At 39.2% G+C, this 25,603-nt stretch overlaps 1 protein-coding gene across 2 annotated transcripts in view; it reads right to left on the bottom strand.

Annotated features, from left to right (window-relative positions):
• pdzrn3b (PDZ domain containing RING finger 3b) overlaps window positions 1-2,319 on the bottom strand; it is a 105,854-nt gene extending 103,535 nt beyond the window's left edge. For both annotated transcript variants that reach the window (XM_040002875.1, XM_040002876.1), the window contains exon 1: window positions 1,446-2,319. In XM_040002875.1, the coding sequence (XP_039858809.1) occupies window positions 1,446-2,159 (714 nt within the window). In that variant the 5' untranslated portion in view covers window positions 2,160-2,319. The remainder of the gene's footprint in view (window positions 1-1,445) is intronic.
• Window positions 2,320-25,603: the final 23,284 nt, after the last annotated feature.

The following is a 25,603-nucleotide window of genomic DNA, read 5'->3' as shown; positions in this document are numbered from 1 at the left end:
CCTTTCGAGATAGAAGAGCTTTCTTTATTTCTTTCTAACGAGTAGCAATATCACCCACAGATATTAAATCTCATCCTCAGAAAAGTTCTCAACCATTCCTGTATCTCATACATATGTTCAAAGCATGCCTCAAGTGCAGACGTTATTCCTTCTGTTTTTACGTTAGAACAGCCACAATGGCAATAACACACTTAATGTAGAGCTCAATGGCAGGACTGAGATGCCGCTGTCAAATGAGCTATGATAACTTGCTGCGCTACAGGCCCAGGAAGCTTCTTTATACCAGCATGAGCGATTTCCCGATTTGCCTGCATCGGTGCTTTTGATGCGCAATTTACCAGTCTACTAGAACACATTTTACTGGGAGCTGAGCCCGTAATGAACAAATGAAAGCACCCAGCAAAAGCAGGGGGAGGAAAAGAGAGTGAAATCTTTGATAGGTGATTTATTAAAGAACTTCTGGGACATAAAAAGGGTGTAATTTATTTTATTTTATTTTTTAAAAAAAAAAAGCACATCCCATTCATCCATATTTCTACTAATAATTATTTCTCCTCTAAAACAAAACCCTGACCACTCCCATTTGCTAATCCCAGCAGCAGTGCAAGCACCATACACTAATTCAATTCATTACCAGATTTATGAACTCCTGCATCCTTTATGATGTTGATAATGGGCCACTGGGTTTATAAATTTGAACCATAAAACATCCTTACATCAGCTCTTCCTCAGCCCCCCTCGCAGGGGCCTTGCACAGATCAAGCTTTACTGTTTTTAAGGCCTTTCGGGACCTCATAAGCCCTTACTAGCTCATTCAACTTTGGTGCCAGCAACTCTGCTGCAGCCCTGATTCTAATTTGTTATGATGGTCTCGGGGGAAAGGGCGAACATCCGATGACAAAAAGCCTCAAACAAGCATGCTGTGAGGGGGTGAGGCATTATAACTGGAACCTGGTTCTTGTTGTGTACAGAACTGCAGTAAATATTTAGCCCTCCCCCCACCCCACATTTACTGCCAGCTGGCCAAGAGGCACAGCTGACATCCATGTCTCAAAGCAGGCAGCCAAGGCACGAAGTTCTCCTGGAAACACCAGGACAAAAAAAGAAAAAAGCAGAATCGCCAACAACATTGACTTCCTTTTCCAGTTGGGTTGAAGTTAAACAAAAAGGCAGCCACCCAAACAACAAGGAGGCCCAGTTAAAGTGACATTTTAAGAACTCCCATAGTGCCGACAAAAACATGCTGAGGAAGATATTTTACAGCCTATAAAAGTTGGCCTTAAGGCAATTGCCTTATTTATGCGCAGTGCATGTCAGGATCAACTTTAAGTTGCAGTGGAATTATTTTATTCTCACAGAACACAGATTTTCCAGGCGTCACACTGTGGATGACAGCAGGGAGAAGCTACTGGGAATCACTCAGAGCAAAAACTTTTCCTGCTTACCTTGCAGGAGAAAGCCACGGTCTTGGTGAGGGAGTCGATCCTCTCGCTGTACTCTGTGAATTTCTTCTGATACTTGAGCGCTGTCATCTGCAGCTCGCTGTGCACGGCGGAAAGTTGTGCCAGGAGAGCCTTCTCCCTCTTGTTGGCTTCTATGGTCTGCTTCTTGAACTCCTTATCCAGGATGATCATTCTGCACTGCAGCGCGCTGTTGTGCGCCTTCAGGGCTCTCAGGCAGCAGTGGCCATTTGATTTCTGCTCCTTTTGGGTGAGCATCAGCCCGCAGCCGCTCTCGCAAACCCCCACCGGTCTGTAGTCGCACGTCTCCCGCATGTGAGCATCCACGTCCCGCAGGTTGAGCACCTCGCTGCATCCTCTGTTCCTGCACTTCGCCGGGGAGTAGTCGCACATCTCGGCGTGCTCGGCCAGATGCTGCAGCTTCACCACGGCATCGCAGCCCCTCGTATGGTTATCGCATTTAATCTCCAGCTTCAGGATGAGGTTCTTTAGAGGCAGGACGTGGTTCAGCTCTTTGGTGGAGATCCGCTGACATTTGACCGGGCAGCTGCTCTGCTGGACGACCCAGGGCAGCACGCAGCCGGAGCAGAAGACGTGACCGCACGGAGTCGTCAGCGGGTCCTCCAGGACTTTATTGCACAAGTTGCATTTGAAATCCGGGTCCACAGTCCCCTTGAAGCGGTCCAACTCGAATCCCATGGTTTCCCTAAATCCAGAGACAAACTTGTGGACTCCCCACCCCCGCAGATCTAAGTCGGAAGAGCAGTGGGGCGTTTTTCTCTTAGCTGGTCATTGGTGGAGCGTTCGCCGAGACCTACTTGCTCCGAGCTCTCCTCACTGTCTAAACTCTACTAATTGACCGAGACTTTTTGGTGCCTTCAGGAGCGCCTCGTACGCGAACCCTCTAAAGTTAGAAGTTAGAAGTTTTTCACCCTGAAAAATAGATATATTTCGTTTCCTTTGCACGCAAAAAAATGTTTTTGTAACTGCAAAGGAAAAGGTGAAATCAGGAAAAGGTGACAATTTTTAGGGCCGTTTATGACACGTAAAAGCAACAATTTCTGAACCAAAGTGTGAGAAACGGCAAACTTCTTTTATTCCGTCACAATTCAGCCTTTATTTCTACATTTGGAGCAAGTTACAGGTGATCAGTGCATGAAAAACATCAAATTCGAACGCATCTTCACTTCGTTTGCGTGACTTCAGCTTTTAAAATCTACACTTCTGATAGTCAGTGAAGGCGACATTCCGAAAGTTTTCTGCCGTAACTACTCTACTAACGGCGCACAGAGTACTCAGCCACTGGGATAAAAAGTAGCTTGCGCATTTCTTTTCAAATAGAAGAATGAAATAAAGATGAGATGTCATTTGTTTATCCATGTAACCAGTGAAAATATTTTTTTTCTTATTTACTTCTATTTATTTCTGCAAAAAATAGAGTCTGACTAATAGTTTTGGGAACTAAAACTATTAGTCTAAAACTAAAGTTTTCAAAGTTTTATTGTCATATGCACAGTAAAGAAACATGTTTTCCTATACAATTACATTCTTCCTTTGATATCCGTGACGCTAAACAGCAAAAGAAATCCCATATAAAATAGGTAAATAGAATAAATGATCATTTAAAACAATACAAAGAATTATAAAGAACTATAATGAGTAACTGTGAGGTTATGAGTTCACCTACCAATGCCTTTAGGTTTTTTTTTTTTTAATTTTTTTTTACTTATATACAAAGTCTGAATTGTTTAAAAAAGAAAAAACAAACAGAATATATCATTCAAATGTTATATAAAAACAATGATACAATGCTTTATAAAATCCGATAAACCTATAAAGTCTACGGCTGTATATTTAGAGGATAAACAGCCATTTCATTTCATAAATGTTAGTTTATGAATGTTACTCACCACACAGAGGGTGAGCGTTCAGGCATGCACAACACTTGTGAAAACAAGCATCTTTGGAAGGACATTACCCAGTACAACCACAAGAGAGACTTCAAGTTACAACACACTTTAAGAAGGGGGTGAGATCAGGTAAAAGTTGGGGAAATCAACACAGATCACAATGCGAGGTATGACAATGAATATCTGAGGCGCCGCCGAGGGATTCGTGTTTGAACACACCCCTCACCAGAGGCCTTACCTAAAGAAAGCGTGATATTGTTTTACCACTTTGACACTCTGATCTGAGTCCACTTCCAATACCAGCAGGAGGGCATGTAGCTCTGAATGCGTTTGAATTTTAACGTAAACTCCAGTGGACACACTGGTTTCGCCCTAGAGAAGGAAAATAATAGCCTCTGTTGCTAAAGCAGACAGTCTGTGTCGGACCTGACCCTGCCGTGATTAGATACCCATTCCTACTGGTTGCCTCCTCTTTCGGAAATCCAGTTTTATGCAATGCCATGCTCAATAAAACCTTTCCATATGTGCGTTATCCAGAACTAAAAACACGGGCTTATCAAAGACTTCATGGACAACGCGTGATAGAGAGAGTCTGAGCTCGTGGGTAATCCTACACTGATGTTATGGGATGGCTTAGATGGAGTGGAATAAAAACTCCCTGTGCAGAACACCTCGAAGATTCTTGTACTGCATATACTACAGCATGTGATTATATTATATATTTCTTAGCCAGTATTCTTCAGGTCATGACTTCATTTTTTAAAAAAAGATCATCTTTTTTTTTGATTATTTTATTTTAAATTTCCAAAATATAACACAGAAACAAAAACAAAAACAACCTCCCCCCCAAAAAAAAGAAAGAAAAAAAAAAATATATATATATACACACATCTACACATATATATACATACATACACATACACAAAAACCTGAAATTAATGAAAGTTTACAAATCTAGTTTAGCCCAGTCTGGCTTTTGCAAAGTGTTCCAAAAAGGGGTTCCGGACAGTCAGAAAAGAGTCTTTTGAGTATTTACTGAACCTTTCCATATGTATTATGAACATCATGTCTGTTACCCACAACTGAAAGGAAGGAGGGGTGGGGGACTTCCATTCCCTCAGTATTATTCTCTTGGCAACAATCAGGCCTAGTTCCAGTGGCCCCTGCAATTTAACCGGAAGTAGCTCTGACGTCGGAGAACGTCCAAAAATTGCAAGTTCAGGTTCAGGCTGTAAAGGTTTCATATATGCCTTGGAGTACCAGTCAAATATTTTAAACCAAAAGCCTCTTAATGAGGGACAAGACCAAAAGGCATGAAACAACGTACCTTCTGCTCGTCTACACCCATCACACATTGGGGAAATAGAAGGATAAAACTTGTGCAGTCTGATCTTAGAATAGTGTAACCGGTGGAGGATTTTAAATTGAATTAATTGATGTCTACTGTTTATAGAGCAGGAATGAATTTTGGACAGACGCTTACTCCACATAGATTCGGGCACCCTCATGCCCGATTCTTTCTCCCAAGCCTGCCTAATCTCAACGGTATGCACTACAATAGAGTTGCCAAATAATTGTACAATTTTTGTGATAAGATGTCTGGAATCAGGTTGGCTCTTGAGTATTTCATAGATTCAAAGAAAAAAGATCATCTTTAATACACTTAATGCATTTTGAGTTAAGAAATGTTTAGACAGATGTGGAAAAATGAATGGATGAGAAATGAAAAATAGAGGGCTGGTGTTTTACTTTAGCACCTGTTTCTTTAGCAAGTTTTCACAGAATAATTGGATTTTTTTTTCCCCATGCTGTTACACATCAGCTGTATAAAGCCATATATTATTTCACAGTTCGGAGCTTGAGGTTGCTATTAAATCTTGTGCTCGGAACTCTGCAGAATTTAACCAGCAACCTGCCGGCCACGCTCGGGGTTTTCAACCTGTGGACCAAACTACAGGCTGTGATTTATTATTTCAGTCCGGGAACAAACAACCTGCCTGTCTGTGCGTGGATGTTTACTGTGAGAGTAGGTTGTTTGGTCTGCCGCACTGGCAGGAATGTTTGCTCTCAAAATGGAGTGAGAATAAATTAGCAGTTGTTTGTATGGGCTTTTGTCGGAGCCAGAGCAAGCTCAACTTCTGGAATTTTCATGGTACAGTATGTTAAAGAAGCTGCTGGGGGACTTGTCTGCTGAGGAATGCTTGTGAATGTGAAGTGGCAACAGGGGCGGTTTAAACGAGTCCATGTTAGGCTGCGCCAAAAGACAGATCTCATCCCTGTGGAGATAAGAGTTAATCCCACTCCTCCAAGCTAAACTGTGAGTGAAGCATCAGAACAGACTGGGCCTGAATGCTCCCACCAGGCCTCCAGGTTAAAATAGTGCTGGGAGATAAAACCCAAGCTTACACTTGCTTGCCTCTATTGTGACCCTAATTCCTATATAAAGAAATAGTTTTTTTTAAATATACCCATTCTTATGAGAATAAGAAAATAAGCAGGCAGCAGATTTTTTCATGCAACTCTGGGCTAAGCTACAGCTAAGAGTCAGGTTAGCTTAGCAAAAAGACAGGAAGCAGGGAACCTTTCTAATTTAGCCACAACCCCCCCCCCAAACAACAACAACCAAAAAAAGACATGGAAGTTCAAACAAAGATAGAAATCAATAAATGTACATCAGCAGAAATAAGATAAGGGTTTATACAGCAAACAAGACAAAAATACAACAGTAAGTAATCAGAATAACCTCTGGTAGAGTTAAAAGAACATTAACTAGCATAATAGGAAAGCTTTCACTCACCTTTGAAGCTGAAACAACACAATACACTTATACAGTGTGTAGACACACACACAATACATTAGACTGCAGTTACTTTTCAGGTTCTTATTGTTTTTATGTTAAACAATAACTTAATGTGTAAAGATTTTATATGTAATGTTTTAGCTAACTACTTAGCAGACTAGCTGTTCTTACAGTCCTTAGGCTAAACTAAATGATTGCTAGCTGTAGCTCCAAATTTAGCTGCTATTAACTATTAGCTCTCAGCAACCAAGGGAATAACGCTACTTCTGAAGATGACATTGGGCAGCACTCACAATGGTGATGGCAGTTTTTTTGTGTGTGTTGTGTTTTAATATTTCTCATTGTTTATGTTAGCAACGATATATGTGTACATTGTAGATTTGTATTTAGTGTACAAACATGAGGCAGCAGCAATATTGCCAACTGCCGTCAAGATAACAATAAGCCCCAAATGTCAAATTAGTAACTTAAAATAATGTCACCACAGTTTTGTTCACAAAAAGCCACAAATAGTCTGAGCGGGGAAATAAATTAAAAAAAGTGTACAGAGTAATGCACACTCTGAGTGCCGTGAAGAGTTGTCCTGGTGTCATTGTTAATCCTCTGTACTCGAAGCCTTTGTTGTAAAGCAACAGAGGCATGTAGGTTTTAGCATGTGAGATGAGGGTGTTTTGTGTGTGCTTGGGCTTTGGAGCCGGGCCATTTAGTAATCATCACCACTCTCCCCTAGATATGTCAAAGACATGAGGGCCATGTGGGAGACTGCAAAGATGAGTTATTGCACTTCGGGATGCCTTTTCATGTTGCACTGAAACATGATGTTCCTACAAAAGGAATACACTATCCATCTCGCTGTGGTTTCATATATGCCTCCAACTCCCCTGGGAGTCAGTAATATTGTCAAAACTGAGTGTAACCTCCAAATGATTTATACATCAATAGTATGGTTTGTTTTTCTTACAAACATCAGCAACGTATTGAGCTTTTTGCAAGGGTTTGCTGGAGCTTTGTGGCCCCTGCACATTGAGTGGATTAGTAACTTTAAAGGCTGTTGGAAGAGGTCTCACGGTGACCCCATGAGTAGGCTGGGCTTGTGGCTGGGAACCAACAAGGCTACAGTTGCCTCCACTTCTGACAGATGGCATGAACCAAACAACAACTCTAGCCCCGTCGAACTGTTATGACAGAGAACAGCAGCTCAACCGTCACAACATCCTCGCAGGCATAAACATGTAAATGTGCGAATGATTGCACAACACAGGTGTCAGCGGCAGGGTGGTTGAAGTTAACTCGGAGCAGTACGCAGACACGGCGCTCCCGATTGATTGTTTACACGTCATGCCACATGGCCAACTTTTGGCCAAGCTAAATCGATCGTGAAATGGGGAAAAAAGGCTAAACAGATCTACAGTAGAGATAACAATGTGCAAAATATTTGCTGTTGCTAAGAAGATCTTTATCACAGATGGTTATGTGTAAATGAAGAAAAGCCAATAAATGCTTTGCTTCGCTTCTCACAGCTGCCTGTTTTGAATTCTCTCAAGGAGGTTAGAAACAGGATGTGGGTCAGTGGAAACCAGATTTACACAAAAGCAAAACTGCACAAGGAGAGGAAAAAAAATCCCCATTTTATATGACCTCAGTCAAACTGCCAAACTAAATCTGCTTTCACATACAGTAGCTAATTAAAATGTCATGGCAAAGACGTGCAGATAAAGTATAAAGACTCTGTGGCTTTGCCCTTTGTGGCTCGACTTATCTTTTGGACCAAATAAAAATAATAATTTTCTTTATCACACGATGTATTGGCTGCCAATATGGCAGATGCTGCTATTATTATTATAATCATTGTGAGAAAACCTGCCCCCCTACACCTCGGTTTATGCATGAATGAACATGTAGGTTCTTTATCACCGTGTAGGTGCTGTTGGTTGGCGCTTTGTTATAGTTGGTTTCCCAAAGACTAATTTGACTGCATGAAAGGTAACATTGCTAAACAACAGATTTTCCCAGGATGGGGAAAAAACCAAGAGAAACAAAAGTAAAGGGGGCTTGATAAAGAGCAGCAATTCATCATTTTACTGCTAGTTCTCACACAATCTATCTTTACTCTGTTTGTCTCTGCACCCAGAAATATTCAGTCAAATGTTAATGGTATTTTAAAGGTTTACCGGGTTCACGGAAAAAAAAAAATCTACATGGAAAATGGCGTATAATATACAGATGTTACATTTAGCATGCAAATAGAGAACTATAGGACAAATGTGCCCCTAAAGTCAGATTTAAAAAAATAAAAATAAATACTTTGAATAAATACAGCCTTGAGACTTGTACTACTAATGTCACGTAAAGAGAAGCACTCAGACAAAGGGTTCTGTGGCCTTTACCACAGAAGGGCCAAAAAAAAAAAAATCATCCTTAAAATTCTGACCAAGTTTTGATTTGCTCCTGTAAGTCTGTTAACCTAAGGTTACTAAGAAAAACGGTGTCTGCCCAAGGGTAAGACTTTATAACTTACTCTTGAAAGAGCCATACTTTCTAAGCTCATGTAAAATGTGTGGCCATCAATGAATAATGTGAATCGAATAGCTATCCCTTATGTAGCATCAGAGCGCATACACTCAAGGACCGAGAACGTGTAATCACAAATTCTCTACCTGGCACTATCTGCAGACCGTGTTTCGCTATAGATCTTGTAAAAAGCCTTCTGCATTTTTTCAAAAGGACTAGCATAATGCATTAGTTACAGAGGTTTCCAAGGCACAAGTGTGCAATATTAGGAACAGATGAGTCGCTCTGCAGGGGAGAAGAGGGGAGGAAGGCACTTGAGAATCTCCAATCAAATCTTCCTTTCTGAAGCCTGTGAAGCACTGCTGATTTTCTGGAAGCTCTGTTCCCAGTGAGTCCATAAATAACATTTAAAATATACTTGGCGTATCTTATCCCTGTGGCTTATTAAAGAAAAAAAAATGGTCAAAGAAGGAACTTTAAAGATAAACCACACAAAGTTTAAAGGTTCTGATTTTACATCTATAATAGACACATTTAATAGTTAATATCTTTCATTTATTTTGCACTCCGGAGAGCCTAGCAATTCAAAGCTTTGTCCTTTACTTGTTCGGTCCATCCATTACTTTGATCAGTACAAATATACCCTGGCAACTTTGCCTTAAACACATTTGCAAAATTCAAGGAGCTATACAGCCGTGGAAAAAGAAAGTTTTCACTGGATTTTTATGAAGGCCTGTGGAAAACTGAGTACACCCTTACTGCTTCCATAGGAATTCAGAGGGTAAGTAGCAGCCAGGTGCTGCTAATCAAATTCACTTGATTAATTAATCATCAGCAAGCGTTCACACCTCTATAAAAGCAGATGTTTGGGCACTTGGCTGCTCTGGAGCATTCAGGTGTGTGTTAATGCAATGATGCAATCTTCCCAGGAGGGGGCGTCCCAGCAAATTCAACCCACACTCAGAGAAACAGCAAAAAACCAAAGCGATAACTCTCAGTGTGGCCTCAGTTAGCATGTCAAATGTTAAAGTTCATGAGAGTACAACTAAAAAAAGACTGAGCAAGAATGGCTTTCTTTGAAAGGATGCCGGGTGAAAGCCTCTGCTCTCTAAAAAGAACGTGACAGCACAGCTTAGCTTTGTAAAGTTGCATCTAAACAAGCCACAAGACTTCTGCTAAAACATCCTTTAAATATACAAGACCAATATGGAGCTGTTTGGCTATAATGCTCAACACCATATTTAGTGAAAAGTAAACACAGCACATCAACACAAACACCTCACACCAGGTGTCAAACACGGTGGTGGTGGGATGATGATTTGGGCTTGTTTTGCAGACGCCTTGTAGTCACTGAGGCCATGCCTACACTAATCCGGATAAATTCGAAAACATCGTTTTCATCTCGGTCATTTTCATCCACACTGAAAAAGCTACCTTGCTGTACCGCGCATGCATGAAACGTAAGACGATTCGACCGGTGTCATTTCCGTCTGCCGTTTGTTTACTTGCCGGCTCTTTGAAACGTTGCAGCAAACTTTCAAGGAAAATTGCCGAGTTTTATCTTGAGCTATCTGGACATTGTACAAACTGATATTAATCTTTAATAGGACTGTTAAAATTGAGATCAAACAAAACAACTGCTGTACAATGCTGTCCGCCGTCTTAATTGAATTGGTTGGTTTTTAAATTTATCCACTTTGGAGAGCGTTTTTAAAAAAGCTCAGTTTTTCTTGACCAAAAAAGCCATCTCAGTGTGGACGGAAGGCCAAAACAAAAACCTATTAGTGTGGACATGGCCTAAATCGACCATCCGCTCTTCTGCATGAAATGCTGTTTGTAGCACTTCATGCAGAGGAGCAGGTATTGCCACATGATTGCAACCCCAATGGGATTTTAATCTTCTTCTGGGATTGAACTGGGGATTCTTTTTATGTTAGGTGTATGTAAAAACTACAACACCATAGACTAAAAAGTGAGGTCTGACAGTTAAAGTTTGGCCCAGACTCAGTCATGCAACATGACAGTGATCCCACGCACACCAGCAAATCCAGAGAACTGCTGGGGGAAAAAAGGAAAAAGAATCAAGGTGTTGCTAGTTAAAGTCCAGACCTCAGCCTGATTGAAATGACGTGGCAGTACTTTATGAGAGCTGTGCAGAAATGCATGCCTGCAAACCTCAATGAACTGGAGCAATGTTGTAAGAAGAGTGGGCCAAAATTCCTCCACAATGATGTGAGAGACTGATAAAATCATACAGAAAACAAGTCCTGCTCAAGCTGGCCTTACAAGCTGTTGAATCATGGGGTGTATTTATTTTTTCACAGGACTACAAAGAATCTGGTGAAAACTTTGTTTTCAAGTATTTTGCTCATTTGTCACTAGAATTCTCGCTTTCAGCATTCACAATCTCTGCCTGATCTTTCCTGCAGTAACAGCATCAGCCAAACGTTCTCAGCAAAGCAAACGTTTGGCTGATGCAAGAAAAATCACATTTTCTAGGCACAGCTTTCCACTTTGGATACTCAGTGAGCTTTCCTTTTTGTGTAATGCAGTGTTTTTGTATTTAATGATCCTCATATCCTCTAGGGGGCACTGGAATTTACTCAATCTTTGCATGAAAAGTCATCTAATTAAACAAATTTCAACACCAAACATCAGACACATCAGGTGAATATAAGGGAGGTTTTAGCAGCCAAGGAGACACACATTTCCCTCAGGTGTTGGCAGAAATCAAAAATAGAGTTAAAGTAGTGTGGATATCGCAAAGACACAAATTACTGGTAATGTTGAATGTGCAAATTATCAACTGTTTGCTAACACAGCTGCCATAAAAGGTGATAATAATACAGCAACGTAGTCTCCACACCTTTAGCCCCGCAGTGGCCACAAAAAAAAGCAAAAAGAAAGACTGTAATAAACTTAAGACATGCTCATATTTTTCGGCGAGTGTCACGAGTGTCGCTTGATTTCACAGAACTTCTCTGTTGAGTGAACAATGTGTGGTGTTGGAGAAGCTGTTCTTTGCTCTTGCCTAACACCTGAAGCAGGGTGACAGCAGGGCTGGAGCTGCAGATAAAAGCTGCTATGCTGAAAGCTTGTTGATAATGGGAGCAGCGACCATGAACCAGCAAGCTGTGACTATAGTGTTGACAGGTCGTCCAACAGGCATAGTTCACACTTGCGCACTCCCACAAACCACGCATTCGTGGAGCATGAACAGGATGTGAGCTTTTTTACTTTGCAAGTGAACTGCTAGGTTCTTTTTTAATTTTTTAAATTTTAACACCACAAGTTAAAAAAAAACTTAATTATGCACACAAGAAGCCCAACTAACAAGGACTTCTTGCATTGCTGCAGATCGCATTTAAAAGCTGTGGGAAGGGTTAAAACTGATAGTGGAATCCTTATCGGTTGCTTTTGCTGATCCAGCGAGAGTTTGCTGAGTTCCAGCAGAAAGTGAAGCCAGATTTCAACTCAACCGAAACAGACGATCTGACGGCATGAGAGGAAGTCACATTTCTCTGGCACTTGTTCACTGCAAACACTGCAGGCTCTCAGTTCAGTGGCCATTCTGCCTCCATTTGTGTCACATCATATGTGGGCCAGTGCCGATGAAAGTGACAGTGTATCCTCTCTGTAAAGCAGCCGCTGGTAGACAGGATCGGACACATGCAGATGCAGTTGAGTTTTAGCTCAGGCATGCAATTTTAAGCAAACACAGACAATTCTGAATATAGTAGCTGAGCGCTGTCAACATTTCTAGTCCTTTATTATGCAAATCTACAAGTAGCTCATTAGATTAGCTATATTTGAATAAGGCAGTATATATGAATGTGACAAGACAAACACTGCATATAAACAATTGACTGCAAGCTTCTGTTATTTATATCTTAAATATTAACTCTACCACAGTTGCAAAATAAATTATTCACATTTGTTTCTGACGGTGCATTAAAGGCCTGTTTTGGCTTGAGTTTGCTTCACATTTATCTTATATCCCAGGTGTATAGTGCAATGGTGTTCCAAATGGGTCAGCTGAAGATGAATATTGGGATCCCATTAAATTTAGTGCACCGATCAGCTTTTCACTGAATTGAAAGGGGAAATAAGGACACACTCATCCTGGTGGGACCTCTTGCTCAGTATGTTTTGTGGAAATATAAAGCAGTTTTCCACAACAGTAACAATGTGTCTTTTACATTAATGATCTATGCAGTCTTCGCGACCCTGAATTGGATAAGGGGAAGAGAACGGATGGTGTTTCTAATGGAGAATTCTCCTGCCAAACAAAAAACATTCCTTCTTTGTTCACTTAGATGCCAAAAGTCATCAAAGTTGGCATTATTTTTTTTAAATTGAATCTTAACTGTTGTTTCTCATAAAAAAAATGGGCATGATGCATGATGTTGGAATAATTTATTATAAATTCAGTCCAAAGATACTTTGCAATGCAAATGCAACTTCAGCCTAATGCAGGATTTATAGTCCCCCAGAGAGTGTAATCATGGGAATGCACAACCATGGGCAAGAATAATGATTGTACATACTTTTTACACTGCCCCCTGGTGATAGCTCATAGCTAAGACATCTAGATATGACTTTGAACATCTCTGCTATCTGTAAGTTGGCAAACTAGTCCTGCCATCAACATGGCAATAGGTGATTAAACCGGATTAGACTATGATTCCTTGGACTCTGTAGATCCCGACTTCCCCAGGCTGTCTCTTTTAGAATGAGTAGTGCATATTGCAGATGGTATATTTCAGTGAAGTTTAAGGACACATGGGAAAGTGGGTACTGAGCAAGGACTGGATGTGACTGAGAAACCCAGTGGCAAGTACACTGAACGCTAAAATTAGACATTTACAACCAGAAGAGTCAAATTCTGCTGCCTAAAGAATGCATGTTTAAGGCATTTCTGCACTGACTGCACTTTACAGACCTGGAAGCAACCATCTTTTATTTACAGTCTATGGACTCATTGTAACTGTTAAAAACTCTGGCAAAGGGATATCATGAATTCCCACTGCTTAGTCACATAGACCAGCAGTCCCCAGCCCCCGGTTCATGGACTGGTACCGGTCTGTGAGTCGTTTGGTACCGGGTCGCCAGAGTTGAGGCTCGGGTGTGAAATTTATGGTTTTCAGGGTCTTTATCCTTATTAGTTTTATTGTTTTTATCGTTAACTCAGTTTCCCTGGGTCTTTTCCCGTCTGTTATGAATAAATCTTTTTTTGGTACCACTACTGGTTTTATTTTGTTGTATTTATCTGCGAAACCTTAAAGGCTGATCAGTGAAAATATTCTTGGACATAAACCGGTCCGTGGTGCAAAAAAGGTTGGGTACCGCTGACATAGACAACAAATTGGTACCAAAATCAGTGGTTCTGGGTTCAATATAACTATATTAGTGAAGAAATGTGATTCAAAAACTATTTGGTACTACAGGAGGTGAACAGTTTATTCGAATAATGAACTGCTCTACAACAAGACATGAATAAATGGTGGGTGTGGAAAGTGGAAATGTTAAAAAAAAAGCATCAATAAAAGCAGGATGTGAAGCAACCAACACAGAGGAGGTCAGCAGCTTTCCAAAACTATCAGCACTTATGGCAAAAAATGTTAACATACAAAATTTATGACTAAATTCAAAAGATGAATGTGTGTACTTGGACAGAAAGTACTTATCATATATTAAAAAATTATGAAAATTATTACATCATTCTTTTATACTTTCATTCTGAATTATTCTATCTGACTAACTGAAAAAGAAAAGGTGGTGCCCCGGTGCCCTGTAGGAACTAACAGCCAGGGAGGTGGAGACATTCACTCCGATGCTATCCAAGAATCTCCACACAACACTGACTGTATTAAAGCACAAAGAGCATCATCTGAGGCAGCAGATTTCTGAGAATAATATCCAGTGGTCAAAAGAACAACTGATAATTAGTTTCCAACAACTTCAGGGGGAACTTGGTGTAGATGTTTAGTGGAAGCTGATGATTGCAGCAGTACTGCTGCCTTTGAATCATGATAATTGTTCCCTAAGTAGTTTCAGTTGCCTAAACACAACCAAACCCCAGTCATAAAGGTGGCGGGTCTGGTTTCTGTGACAGTCATGTTTGGGTAGGCACTGATAAAAAACAGACTGGGTGCTAGATCATAAGTTCTTTTGGAAGACAGTGATAAATCCGTTAGGGAGGAGGTCCCACTTATTCTAAAGATTTACTTCTATTGTAGTTTCTAACCGCCCAGTAAAGAAAATAACACGTAGAAACGGATGCAGAAGAACGACTTGTTCGATGATAAGCCAAATCACACTTTGCCAAGAATAATTTATTCTCCCGGAAACTTCTCAGGATCACTTCAGAGAAGTGATTAGATTAAATGAGAAACATACATTAAAACACAAGGGTTTGAAAAGCAAGAATAATGGACTGACAGTGTCATGATTGCGTATGTGATCAAAGACATAAACAAACAGCCTGATTGCAACAGTCAGACCAGTTATTCCTGTAGCACAGCAGCAAGGGGGGATAACTCAATATACACGGAAACAAGGCAATGGTCTGTGTAAGTAACATTAGGAGCTAATCGGAAACAAGCCCCCTCTAATTAGCCATTACCAAAATAACAGACTGAGGTCATAGTTATTGCTTTCCCTTATGGGGAACACTGGTCTGGGTTTGACTCGACGCCTGCTGAAATTAAGTATTTTTAGACTTTTACTTTTAACACATGCCCACATAATCAAGTGATTGATGCAGTTTTCTCTGATGTTACTCTCATGAGAGTTTCATAAATGCACATTAAATAGGTAATTTAAGGTCATTCTGGTGTTTTTATTGATCCATTCATCAAAGACACTGTTTGGATTTTCTGTTGATTAAAAAAATCCCCAAGGACCTATTTTCTCTATCCACATATTGTATGATTGGCATAATCTCGCATGGACATAGAATATTTCAGCAAACATTACAGCAGCTTCCTGTTAAATGAACCGATGCCACATATTTGAATTCATCAAACAGCAATGATTGCATCCACATGTGGTGAAGCTGTTTGCTAATGTCCAATAACTGTTAATGAAATCTGATCAAATTACAAAATTGATTCCCGATTTGTGTTTCTGATAGCATAGCTCACTAAAAATGTTTTATTTTATTTTATTTTTAGAATTATTCAGTCAAGATGTGAACCACACAAGAAGATTTTGTTTGCCCAATAAATCCCACCTACAATAAAAAAGATTGTAAAGATTTTCTACTACCAGACAGCTATAACATATGGAGACTTATAACTAAGTATGATGAATTCTAATCAGTGATTACCTTAAATTACTCTCCTCTGATGGGGAATGTGTTAATTTAGCAAAGAAAGGGCTTGATTGAAGGAGCTGCATACACACCTCTCACTGTCCTACTTTAGATGCCTTAGAGGCAAATACCTCAACTCCATTTGGTCCAGAGGAGTCTTTGCCTGCCAACACTTCTGCTGCAGCTTTACCTGGCCATATCAGATGGGAATGGAGATAGTGTCTCTGCTTATATTCTTTGGAGCAGTGTGAAAACAAACACACCTCCACTCCACAGCTGAAGACAGCCTTCTTGTAAATACTGTCCAAGGGGGGGGGAAAAAGAGCCACTCTTTTATATGGCTATTTTAGATTGTTGTTCTGCAAGATAAATCTCACAAAGGAGCAGTGTGTGGGCCGGTCCCGAAATAACATGCCGTCTCTTTGGTTTAAAAATATTGTGTGAAAAAATATGTAAATTCTTTTTTTTACACAAGTATCCTATTTAGCATTTCAGCGTCTGACCTACTTGGTACACACAAATGAGACAGACTTGAATTCTGTACTTTGCAGAAAACAAATCTGAAAATATTAACCTTGAGGCTGTCCAGCTTTGTGGCTCTAAAAATGCAGGGCATCTATTTTGGCTGATGTAATACAATAGTGTAGAATAGATGTGCAAACCAAATGACAAATAATAATAATAGTGCAAAAATAACACAAGTTGTACACATGAATGGGAAAGAAGACAATGCTAATTTTGCTCCCTGAGGACGGTTGGTCATCTTAGAGTTACAGGCACAGTTAGTCATTTTTTAGGTTATTTAATAGAAAAAAGAATTAATACTTTAGAATGTAGATTGATTAGTGTGTAATTATGTCTTCCAGCATACTGATGCATTCTTATAAAGAATTAAATACACAGGAGCAGGTGCTCATTTGCGAAAGTATTGCCGAATTATCTTGAATACAGTGACCAAGATGGACATCTGCGTTCTTACCTAATGGTGTTTTATGTATGTGGCTAGAGACCCATCCTATATATGGTACCCAAAGTCAGAGGGACACCAAAAAAGTGAAAACACAAAGGAAAGAGACAACACGTCATTCTCTTCCCTCTCACCTGAAGCTGTATTGGTGTCAGGGCTCTAACACACGAAAAGGTGCATAAACATGCTAATTTATTCCCCACATCAATGTAATTATTGTCAGTAGATTAGACATGCGACCCTCCTTTCTCCTTATATGCCAGTTAATGTTTGGCTCAAGTCACACTTTCCCTCTTATAAATAGTTGGATTACTTTGTCACATGGTATGAGAGATCCACTTCAAAGAAAATTTCATTAACACTGGCTAACAGCAGCTAACAGCAGCTAACACTCGCTAATAGCAGCTAACACTCGCTAATAGCAGCTAACAGCAACTACTAGTGGCAAAAACAACAGTACTTACTGACATAATAGTTCAGTATATCCTCAACAACTCGCCTCAGTATCACTGCCACCAGACAGAAGGAGTTTCACTGTCTCTTTAATTCAAAATGGACTCTTTTCTCTAAGTTTTACAGCCTTCCCAGAGTAGACAAATCTGGACATCTCTCACTTGGCATACTGACAGCCGAATGACAGCCTACACTCAGTATAAATGAACAGTTTTTAGATGACCGGGTATAATATTAAATGGACATATTTAAAATATTTAATATATCAAAATATTTAATGACATATATTCATTATTTAAATTCCCAATTTATTGCTAAGTAATGTTGTTATTCAAATATGTTCTCACATACAAACAGTAGGAGAAACATTCTGGCTGGTCACGGCCATTATGGGGTAAAGTCTGAATTTAATGTCGTTAACTGAATAAAACATGTTTTTCCCAACCGAAGCTTATGCACTTGCAATCAGTTGACTCCAATCTGCAATCTAATGGTAAGATTTTACTGTACCATCAAGGCTGGTGCTGGTCTCAGACAAATTGAGAGGGATGTCTTAGCATCGGGAGTAGAATTTAAAGACACCTCAGCGCCCTGTAATGAATTTAGGTTATCTTATGTTTATAGTGATTTTCACTTAATACAATAGATTTTCACAACTTCTGTTTTTTTTTAAAAGTTAATCCAGACTTGAGTCTTGCTGTTTTCTGTGATGAAACATTAGCTACTATGTCATTCATACCTCAAACTCCCAAAATGTCTGTTTTACAGGTGCTCACACATGCTGATGATCAGAGTATTTGATTGGCAGCACCTAGCTGCTACTTATCCTCTTGATTCCTATGAAAATAGTAAAGATTTACTTGCATTTAGGCTTAAGTTTTTCAAAACAGATATTGACAGTGCAATATTTCATGTGGTTTTATTCATTTGAGGTTGTATTTAAATAATTATACAGTCTTGAAAGGAACAAATTATTTTTATTGTGTCCTGCTGTAAAATCTTAGAAATTAAATTAAGTGTAATTTCATTGTCACATGACTTTACTTTTATATGACCTGTGATTCTAACACATTCAAAGGTGCAAGTTATGTATGGAAGTAAGTTTGAGACACAATACATCCAGCCAGCATTCCTGTTTAGGATATCTGATAACTAGAGTAGGCTTCTTGGTGCAGCATGAGAAAAAAAACACTAATGTAACTTTATAATAGCTACACCTCACAGCATTGCACGGGGTTTTTACTCTATACAGCATGGTATTGTATAATTCTTTATAAGCTGACAATACAACCTGCCAGTACTTTACTGTAATTTAACAGGAGTGTCTGCAGTACGGGCTGGACTGTTGTAGCCCATATATTACAAAACACTGACATTTGACCTTCTGTTTTTATTTACTGTTTTAAGACATTCATTTTTGTATAATGTAAGAATCTATTAAAAGACTGTAGAAATGGGCTTGAAATTGTCAGGACTTCACAGCGAGCATCATCGCTGCATTACTGTCAAAGTTGCAGCATTATTTGAAGGCACTTCAATTCAATATTCAATATTCATTGAAGGCAATTTAGTGTAGCTATTTAATAATAATTTTTTTTCATTGATGAGCACACAATAATAATATACCACAGATAAAAAAGAATGCAGACTTGATTTTCATTACACTGGGTTACTCTACAAATCACTTGGATTGGCTACAAAATCGAATTTAACATTGCACATTAACATTGAAATGCATGGCTTTGCCTTTTTCTAGAGATTTGATTCACGGGTTAAGTTTGTCTCTAAGTGTAAACTTACTCTACTTACCGAAACAGCTGCTGCTACTGGCATTCTTGGGAGGTCAGTTGTTTGAACCACACTAATAGCTTAGCTCACCATGATGCAGACATAGATTTTGAGTATTTCAATACATACATAAACGAGATCATTTACCTTTGGCAGGAAGCTCTCCTATTATGTGCTCAGTTTTTCAAATATCCAACTTGGAGACAAACAATTTTGTTTGCAAAGCACTTGAAAAATAATCAATAGCACTCAACATGAGCAATTTTTCAGTGAAACTGCTTTCTTTAAAAAAAATTGCTGGTATAGTTGCTTTGAAAAGTGTTGGCGGTGTATTCTATGGGTTATCTGGGACAACAGTGCCATTATTTCAGTAAGGCTTTATATTAAAGAAGGAGGTATAAATTTCAGGATCTCAAGCCCATTACACATACAGCATCAAACTGTTTACATGACTGATACATCTCCAGGTGAGTAAGAAAGGATATAAATATATATTTTTAGATATTTTGTCATTTCAGCGAAACCATCCTTTAAGAAATCCAGTACAAACAAATAACAGACTCCAGGAAACCGTAGAACTTTTACCGTTATTAAAAACTGGTGTTTGACAGGTAAGAATAAAGAGGCAGAGGTGAAGTCTGTGTATTAAGGGTGGGGGTGGGGTGTTGTCCTGATCAATCAGGGTTATATGATGAGACAAGTTGAATGCTGAGCTCAGCTGAAGCAGAACTAACACTACTCACAGAATCACAACTCCATCGGGACATCATTAGTAACTTTGAGAAAGGCAGCTTGAATCTCTGTGATGCTTATTAGAACCAGACCTGCTTTTTAAACGATATGTGCAGCACTGAATCAATAACACATTTTTCATTACGCTTTAATATATATGACACCTTTTGAGCACTCTTCAGTGCTTTTGTTTTCAAAATCAAAATTATGAGCATGTAATGAGCTTGATAATGATCACCCAGGAAAGTCTCTTTTGTGTGTGTGCTTGAAATTGAAGTTCCATCTGACTTCTTTTTGTTTCAATCAAACTGATATAAACACATTCATATTTATGATCTTGTGAACTTACTTCACAGGGGGCATTTTTAATCTATAATTAAATATGTTCCATATGTAAAATCTTTAATGATCAGTATCTCAAGAGGTTGTCATTTCACGCACAGCCACGATGTGCCCTGATGCCCCCCAGGTCAAATGTTGATTCTGCAGCAGGTCCAAATCAGTCATCTTCAAGGAATACTAAATAAAGCATTGCGCTGTAATCCTTTTATGCCACATATAATAAAACTCTGAGACTGCACACACAGTCTTCACACCAGATGGGGCTTAAGTGGCTCGCAAATCCTGCCACTTTTATCTGGACGCTCTCCAGTGTAGCTTTAAGTTGGTCCATGATGTCATGCTTCTCAGTGATGTGGCCAGACATGTGACTGTGTTATAAAGAACTATGAGAATACCACAGTGAAACCACAAAAAAAGGTATTGCTTTGTCGTTAAACAAGCTTTTCCAACGTAGATCAACTCTCCATTTCTTCTTACAAATTGGCTTAAGTTTACCCATTTGATCTTTGAATATTGCGGCAAAAAACAACTTGATGGCATCTGAAACATTTAATGGCTGTGGTCTGTATAATAAAGAAACAAATCCCGGAACTGCAACATGATTTAGAAATGCTATAGCCTCTCAACCAATTATACTACATATAAACAGGAACCACATGCACCTGCCAAGGGACTGCAGATGCAAATTAGCTTTAAGCTAACTTTGGTACAACACATCAAATGGTAACATTCACGCTAATGCTGTACATCAAATAAAATCAATAAAAAAATAATATGACAATGTAAGCTTAAAGCAAATATTTATTCCTCCAGTTTTCTTCCCATCACAACCCTGTAGCCATCTCCAGGCTGAAAAATGAAGCCAGCAAAGAAATAACAAAATCTAGAGTTCCATAAACACTCGAGGCTCTAAAAGCAAGGAAAGGCCCATAAACTGCCATGCTAAAATGGCCAATTTTAAAGCAGAAATAAATACGTTTACAGTCTCATACCAAAATATCCAACATAGCTGGAATTACTTTTAAAAAATTATGTCTTTACATTTTTTTAAGGGTGAAGGTTTTCAATATTACGCAAGTGCCAGCATTGCCTGACAGTGGATGGCAGCCACACAGGCAGCTGTAGCTGCTAGCTCTTAGCTAATTTGAGACACTGAACTGAACATTTCAAGTGTGCAGCTCAGGGATCCTCCCCGACCAAGAGGCTGGTAGATCATACTTTTACTGACCCTTATAGTTTTGACTCTTGTATAGTTTTGTAAAATATTTAGTTTCGGAAAAGATAAATACAGGCATGTAGTCATACATATGCCATGTTACTCCTAGCTTAAGCTATGAGAATATTTATTACACAATTATTAATAGATCTGTATTTCAGTATTACCAGAAAAATAGTAACTAAAGCTTTATAATTTAAACTCACTCCCAACATGTTGCAGGTATTGCTGCTAGAAAGAAACAAGGGAACTGCTGTCAGCTTGCAATAAAGTACAAGAAAATTTGAAGATCCATCAGTTTATCTGAACACAGACAGATTTCATTTTAGTCTCTTATTAGTTTAGTTGTGTTGCCTCTGTGTAAAAGAACACTTACCAGCTACATACAATTATAAAACCTACGTAATTTAGTTGTATTCACCACACATACATAAGTGGTTTAGCTCTCACACATTCATTATTCAGGGGACACAGCAACCTCAGTACATCAGTCTTCAACAATGTATTCATTTTTGTCCAAACTTAATAACTGTTACAGTGACAAAAATGGGCATTTAATCTCTAGACACTTGCTGCTGTTGAGCATACAAAATGTATCAGATCACACATCTCTTTTGTCAGTTAAATGCTGCAGATAGCATAAATGTATGGATGAGAAGGAGGAAAATTTAGTGCAATTATTGCAATTGTTCCATTGTTCAAAATATGCTGTATACCAACCTTTTATTCTTTGATAAAGAAATTAATTTGAATCCAGGAATTGCAAATATCGGTGAATAACTGACAACAGTCTTAACTGTATTTTGCATTTAGTGCTAATTAGCACATTAAATAAGATGATAAATATTATACCTGCTAAACATCTACACTAGCTACTATCAATGTGTTGTTGCATGTTGCAGCTAGATCTTGCAAATAACCATCACTGTTCAGTTATTAGAGTGAAAAAATGTGGAATGATGACCCTTCCAAAGCAATCATCAAATAGTGAGTATGATTGACAGTATCAATAAGAACAAATAGGTGCAGAAAAATAGAGAGAATATGCATGTGCATAAGATAAAGTTTTATTTTGTGAGCAAAAACAGCATAATTTCGAGGGACTCATAGGCGTGTGTAGTCCTTTATCTGGTAATTTTGCACTGATGGCTTTTCCTTTGGATACACTACAGGAAAAGTTCTGCTTGGCTTGGGACAATTATACGACAGCACAAGCTCCTTCAAAGGGTCTGATTATAATGAATTAGTTAATGTAAGCCTAGCTTAAACACATTATCCTCCCTGTTGGATATGCCTAACGTACCTGCTGGATGCAAATCAGTGTTTTCTCACAACAGAGAGGGTTTGGTAGAATCGTAATTAGATTATTTACACATAACCAGGGACACATGATTTTATTAATGGTGAATTTGCGATGCATGCCTGAAGAAAATAAATGCAAATTCTGTTAAAAAGACTCATATTTTACCAGCCCACCAGTCTCTTTTAATAATTCCAATCAATTTTATATATCCACACCAGTTACAGGGCTGTCAATAAGCTCATACTAAATAAGACAATTAAGTGGTTGCCTAGTTCCTCAGTCACGCATCAATTCTTGATGCAAGCAGTGAAGGAAAGAAGAAATGAGGGATTCCTCCAAAGCTGTTCTCCAACATTCAGTAGTTGCTTCCCTACAATTAGTGTTTGACATTTGGCAGCTGCACGGTTCAATGCCCCCCCCCCCAAACCCCCCGATCTCCCATCCCTGCCCCTTCTGTTCTTTAATCTGCCTGTGCACACAGAAACCACTTCTGCATGGGGCATGCAGGAAAGATGTGGAGTCCCGACGTTCTTCAAAACCTCATCATTAACCTTCTGGGATGACATGAGCAACAGCTGAATGCCACCAGGATTCTCCACAGTTACATAGTGATGGACAGTTGACCACACCAAAACTGGCATGCATATCAATTGACATGGATCGGCTATGCTTCCCCACACGGTGACTTGCAACCAAGAAAGTTTATGAATGAGGAGTTTAAAGAGTTAATGAGCAAGTAAAAGTGCAGCAGTGAGCACTGTGAGTGCAAGAGTTGAAAAGACCAAACATTTGTAACCATTTTAGAGCTGCTGCTGCTGATGGAGCATACAATACAACAGATAAGAGCCTTTTAGGACTAAAAAGTCATTTGTAAATGGATTTTTTCCCTTCTTTTCTTTCCAGATTTGTGCAGCTTTACCAGCAGTGTCTGGAGTCTCTCTCAGATGGGTTAACCAAACTGGTGAAAGCACCAAACCTCCGGCCCAAGAGTTTATAAACTATCCCAACCACACATGTAAGGCTGTGCATCTGTTGTTGAAATGTAGGCCTTGTCATGCGCTAAGCCCTCAGTTGATAGCATAATTAAAAGGGCCCTTATGAACACATGACATTGGTTCAAAATATCATTCGCAAATGCGCTAGAAAAATACACTGAGCAGTTGAAGAAGTAGAAGAAGAGTGTTTCTGCTGAGCGCACCACACGTGTTAGCTGCCTGCTGAAGGAGAAGGCAGTGAGCTGAATAGGATACAGGGCTCCCAGGGCACTCTGCTGCATGACATATGTGTTCCATTACAGTTCATTTTCAAACATTTCTACAGGACTTGTGGCTTCGCAGTCTGCTAGAGCAGGAGGATTAGCCCCTCCTGAAATTGATTTATTTCTGCGCCCTAACTGTTTATTAAATATAATTGACCATCAAAGTTGTCAGGGGAGAGGAGGGAGGAGGGAAAAGGAGCTGTACCACAAAAAGGGGAGCTTTTTTTGAAAAGCTATTTATCTAAAGAATGTCTTAGTTAGAGGCTAGGCCGGGAGGCAGAAAATAGGTCATATTTCAGCCACTAATACTACCATACTTGGTGGTTGCAGGATTAATTAGAGCCAAAGTCATAATAAATGTGATTAGTTGTTGTAAATGACATGGTAGACTTACAATGCTTTAAAAACCGATTCCTTGAAATAAGTCTCACTATTCAAAATGTAGCTCACATTACAATAAAACAAACTCGCCTTCAAGTGGCCGAGGCTTCACCACATTTCTACTTTCAGTAAATATAAAACACAGATTACACTGTGACTGCGCGTCTTGCCATTAACAATAGAAACAAATCCCAACTGACTCACGTCAGCCATATCAGCCTTCAGTGTGTCACACCCATGGTGGTCTAATCACCATTATCTGTGTCTTAAACAGACATATGTCTGGTGTCTTTTAAATGCCACACAGATGTCAGACTCACTATGAATAGCCAAACAGTTTTTTATCATTCTTTGTAGTAAGCTTTCTGTTTAAAGAGAAAAATGAACAAACAAAAAGCCAAGCGAGAAAACTAATAATGTTCATTATGTTTCTATCATGCCTCAGATTCCATTTAGCAATTAGCAACAACATTTTTTTTTCACATTTGCAATTTACTGAATACTTAATTACTATAACATCGTGGCAGTTTGAACAGTTAATGCAGCTTTTAGTAAAATGTCGATGAAAATGGAAGACAAGTGCAGATGAAAACAAAAACAGCTAGCATGCAGTTTTGTGAGTTTGTCATCAGTCACAGCACTGAAACAGAAACATTAGAAGCCCTGACTTGTGCTTGTTTTTATTTTTAAACACATGCTAATTAATTCCCATCATCTTATATATCAGAAAGCTGATTGGATTTTGAGGAATGTATGAAGAGGTGGGGAAAGGTTTACCTGACTTTAGCATTTGCCCGTTAGCTACATTGTTAGCTGTGCTTCATTGATTTAAATTTTCCTGATACCCAATCAGACCGTGCCTCTACAAAAACAGATAAAGTGACAACACATAAGTAGTGTTGCACCTGGAGAAAACAGAAACTAAACTTCTACTTTATTATTGGCAGCTGTTACAAAGAAGCCCTTCCTTTCTCCTCACTGTGTCTCTATCTATTAAGTGAAGCATGCAGTGCAGCTGAGAAGTGAAGGTACGAAGCGAGACTATCTTTAAATGACTGTGTTCCATTAGCTACACCTCCCCAACACACAGGTAAGGTTACTCAGATGGTTTGTTTTTTTCTGTTTGTGGGGAAAGCTAATGTGCCTTTGGGTCACATTAAGAGAACT

The sequence above is a fragment of the Simochromis diagramma genome, unplaced genomic scaffold (assembly GCF_900408965.1).
Source record: "Simochromis diagramma unplaced genomic scaffold, fSimDia1.1 OVJJ01000646.1, whole genome shotgun sequence".
Lineage (NCBI taxonomy): Eukaryota > Metazoa > Chordata > Actinopteri > Cichliformes > Cichlidae > Simochromis > Simochromis diagramma.
Note: the sequence above shows the minus strand (reverse complement) of the source record. Positions and strands in the feature narration are given on the sequence as shown.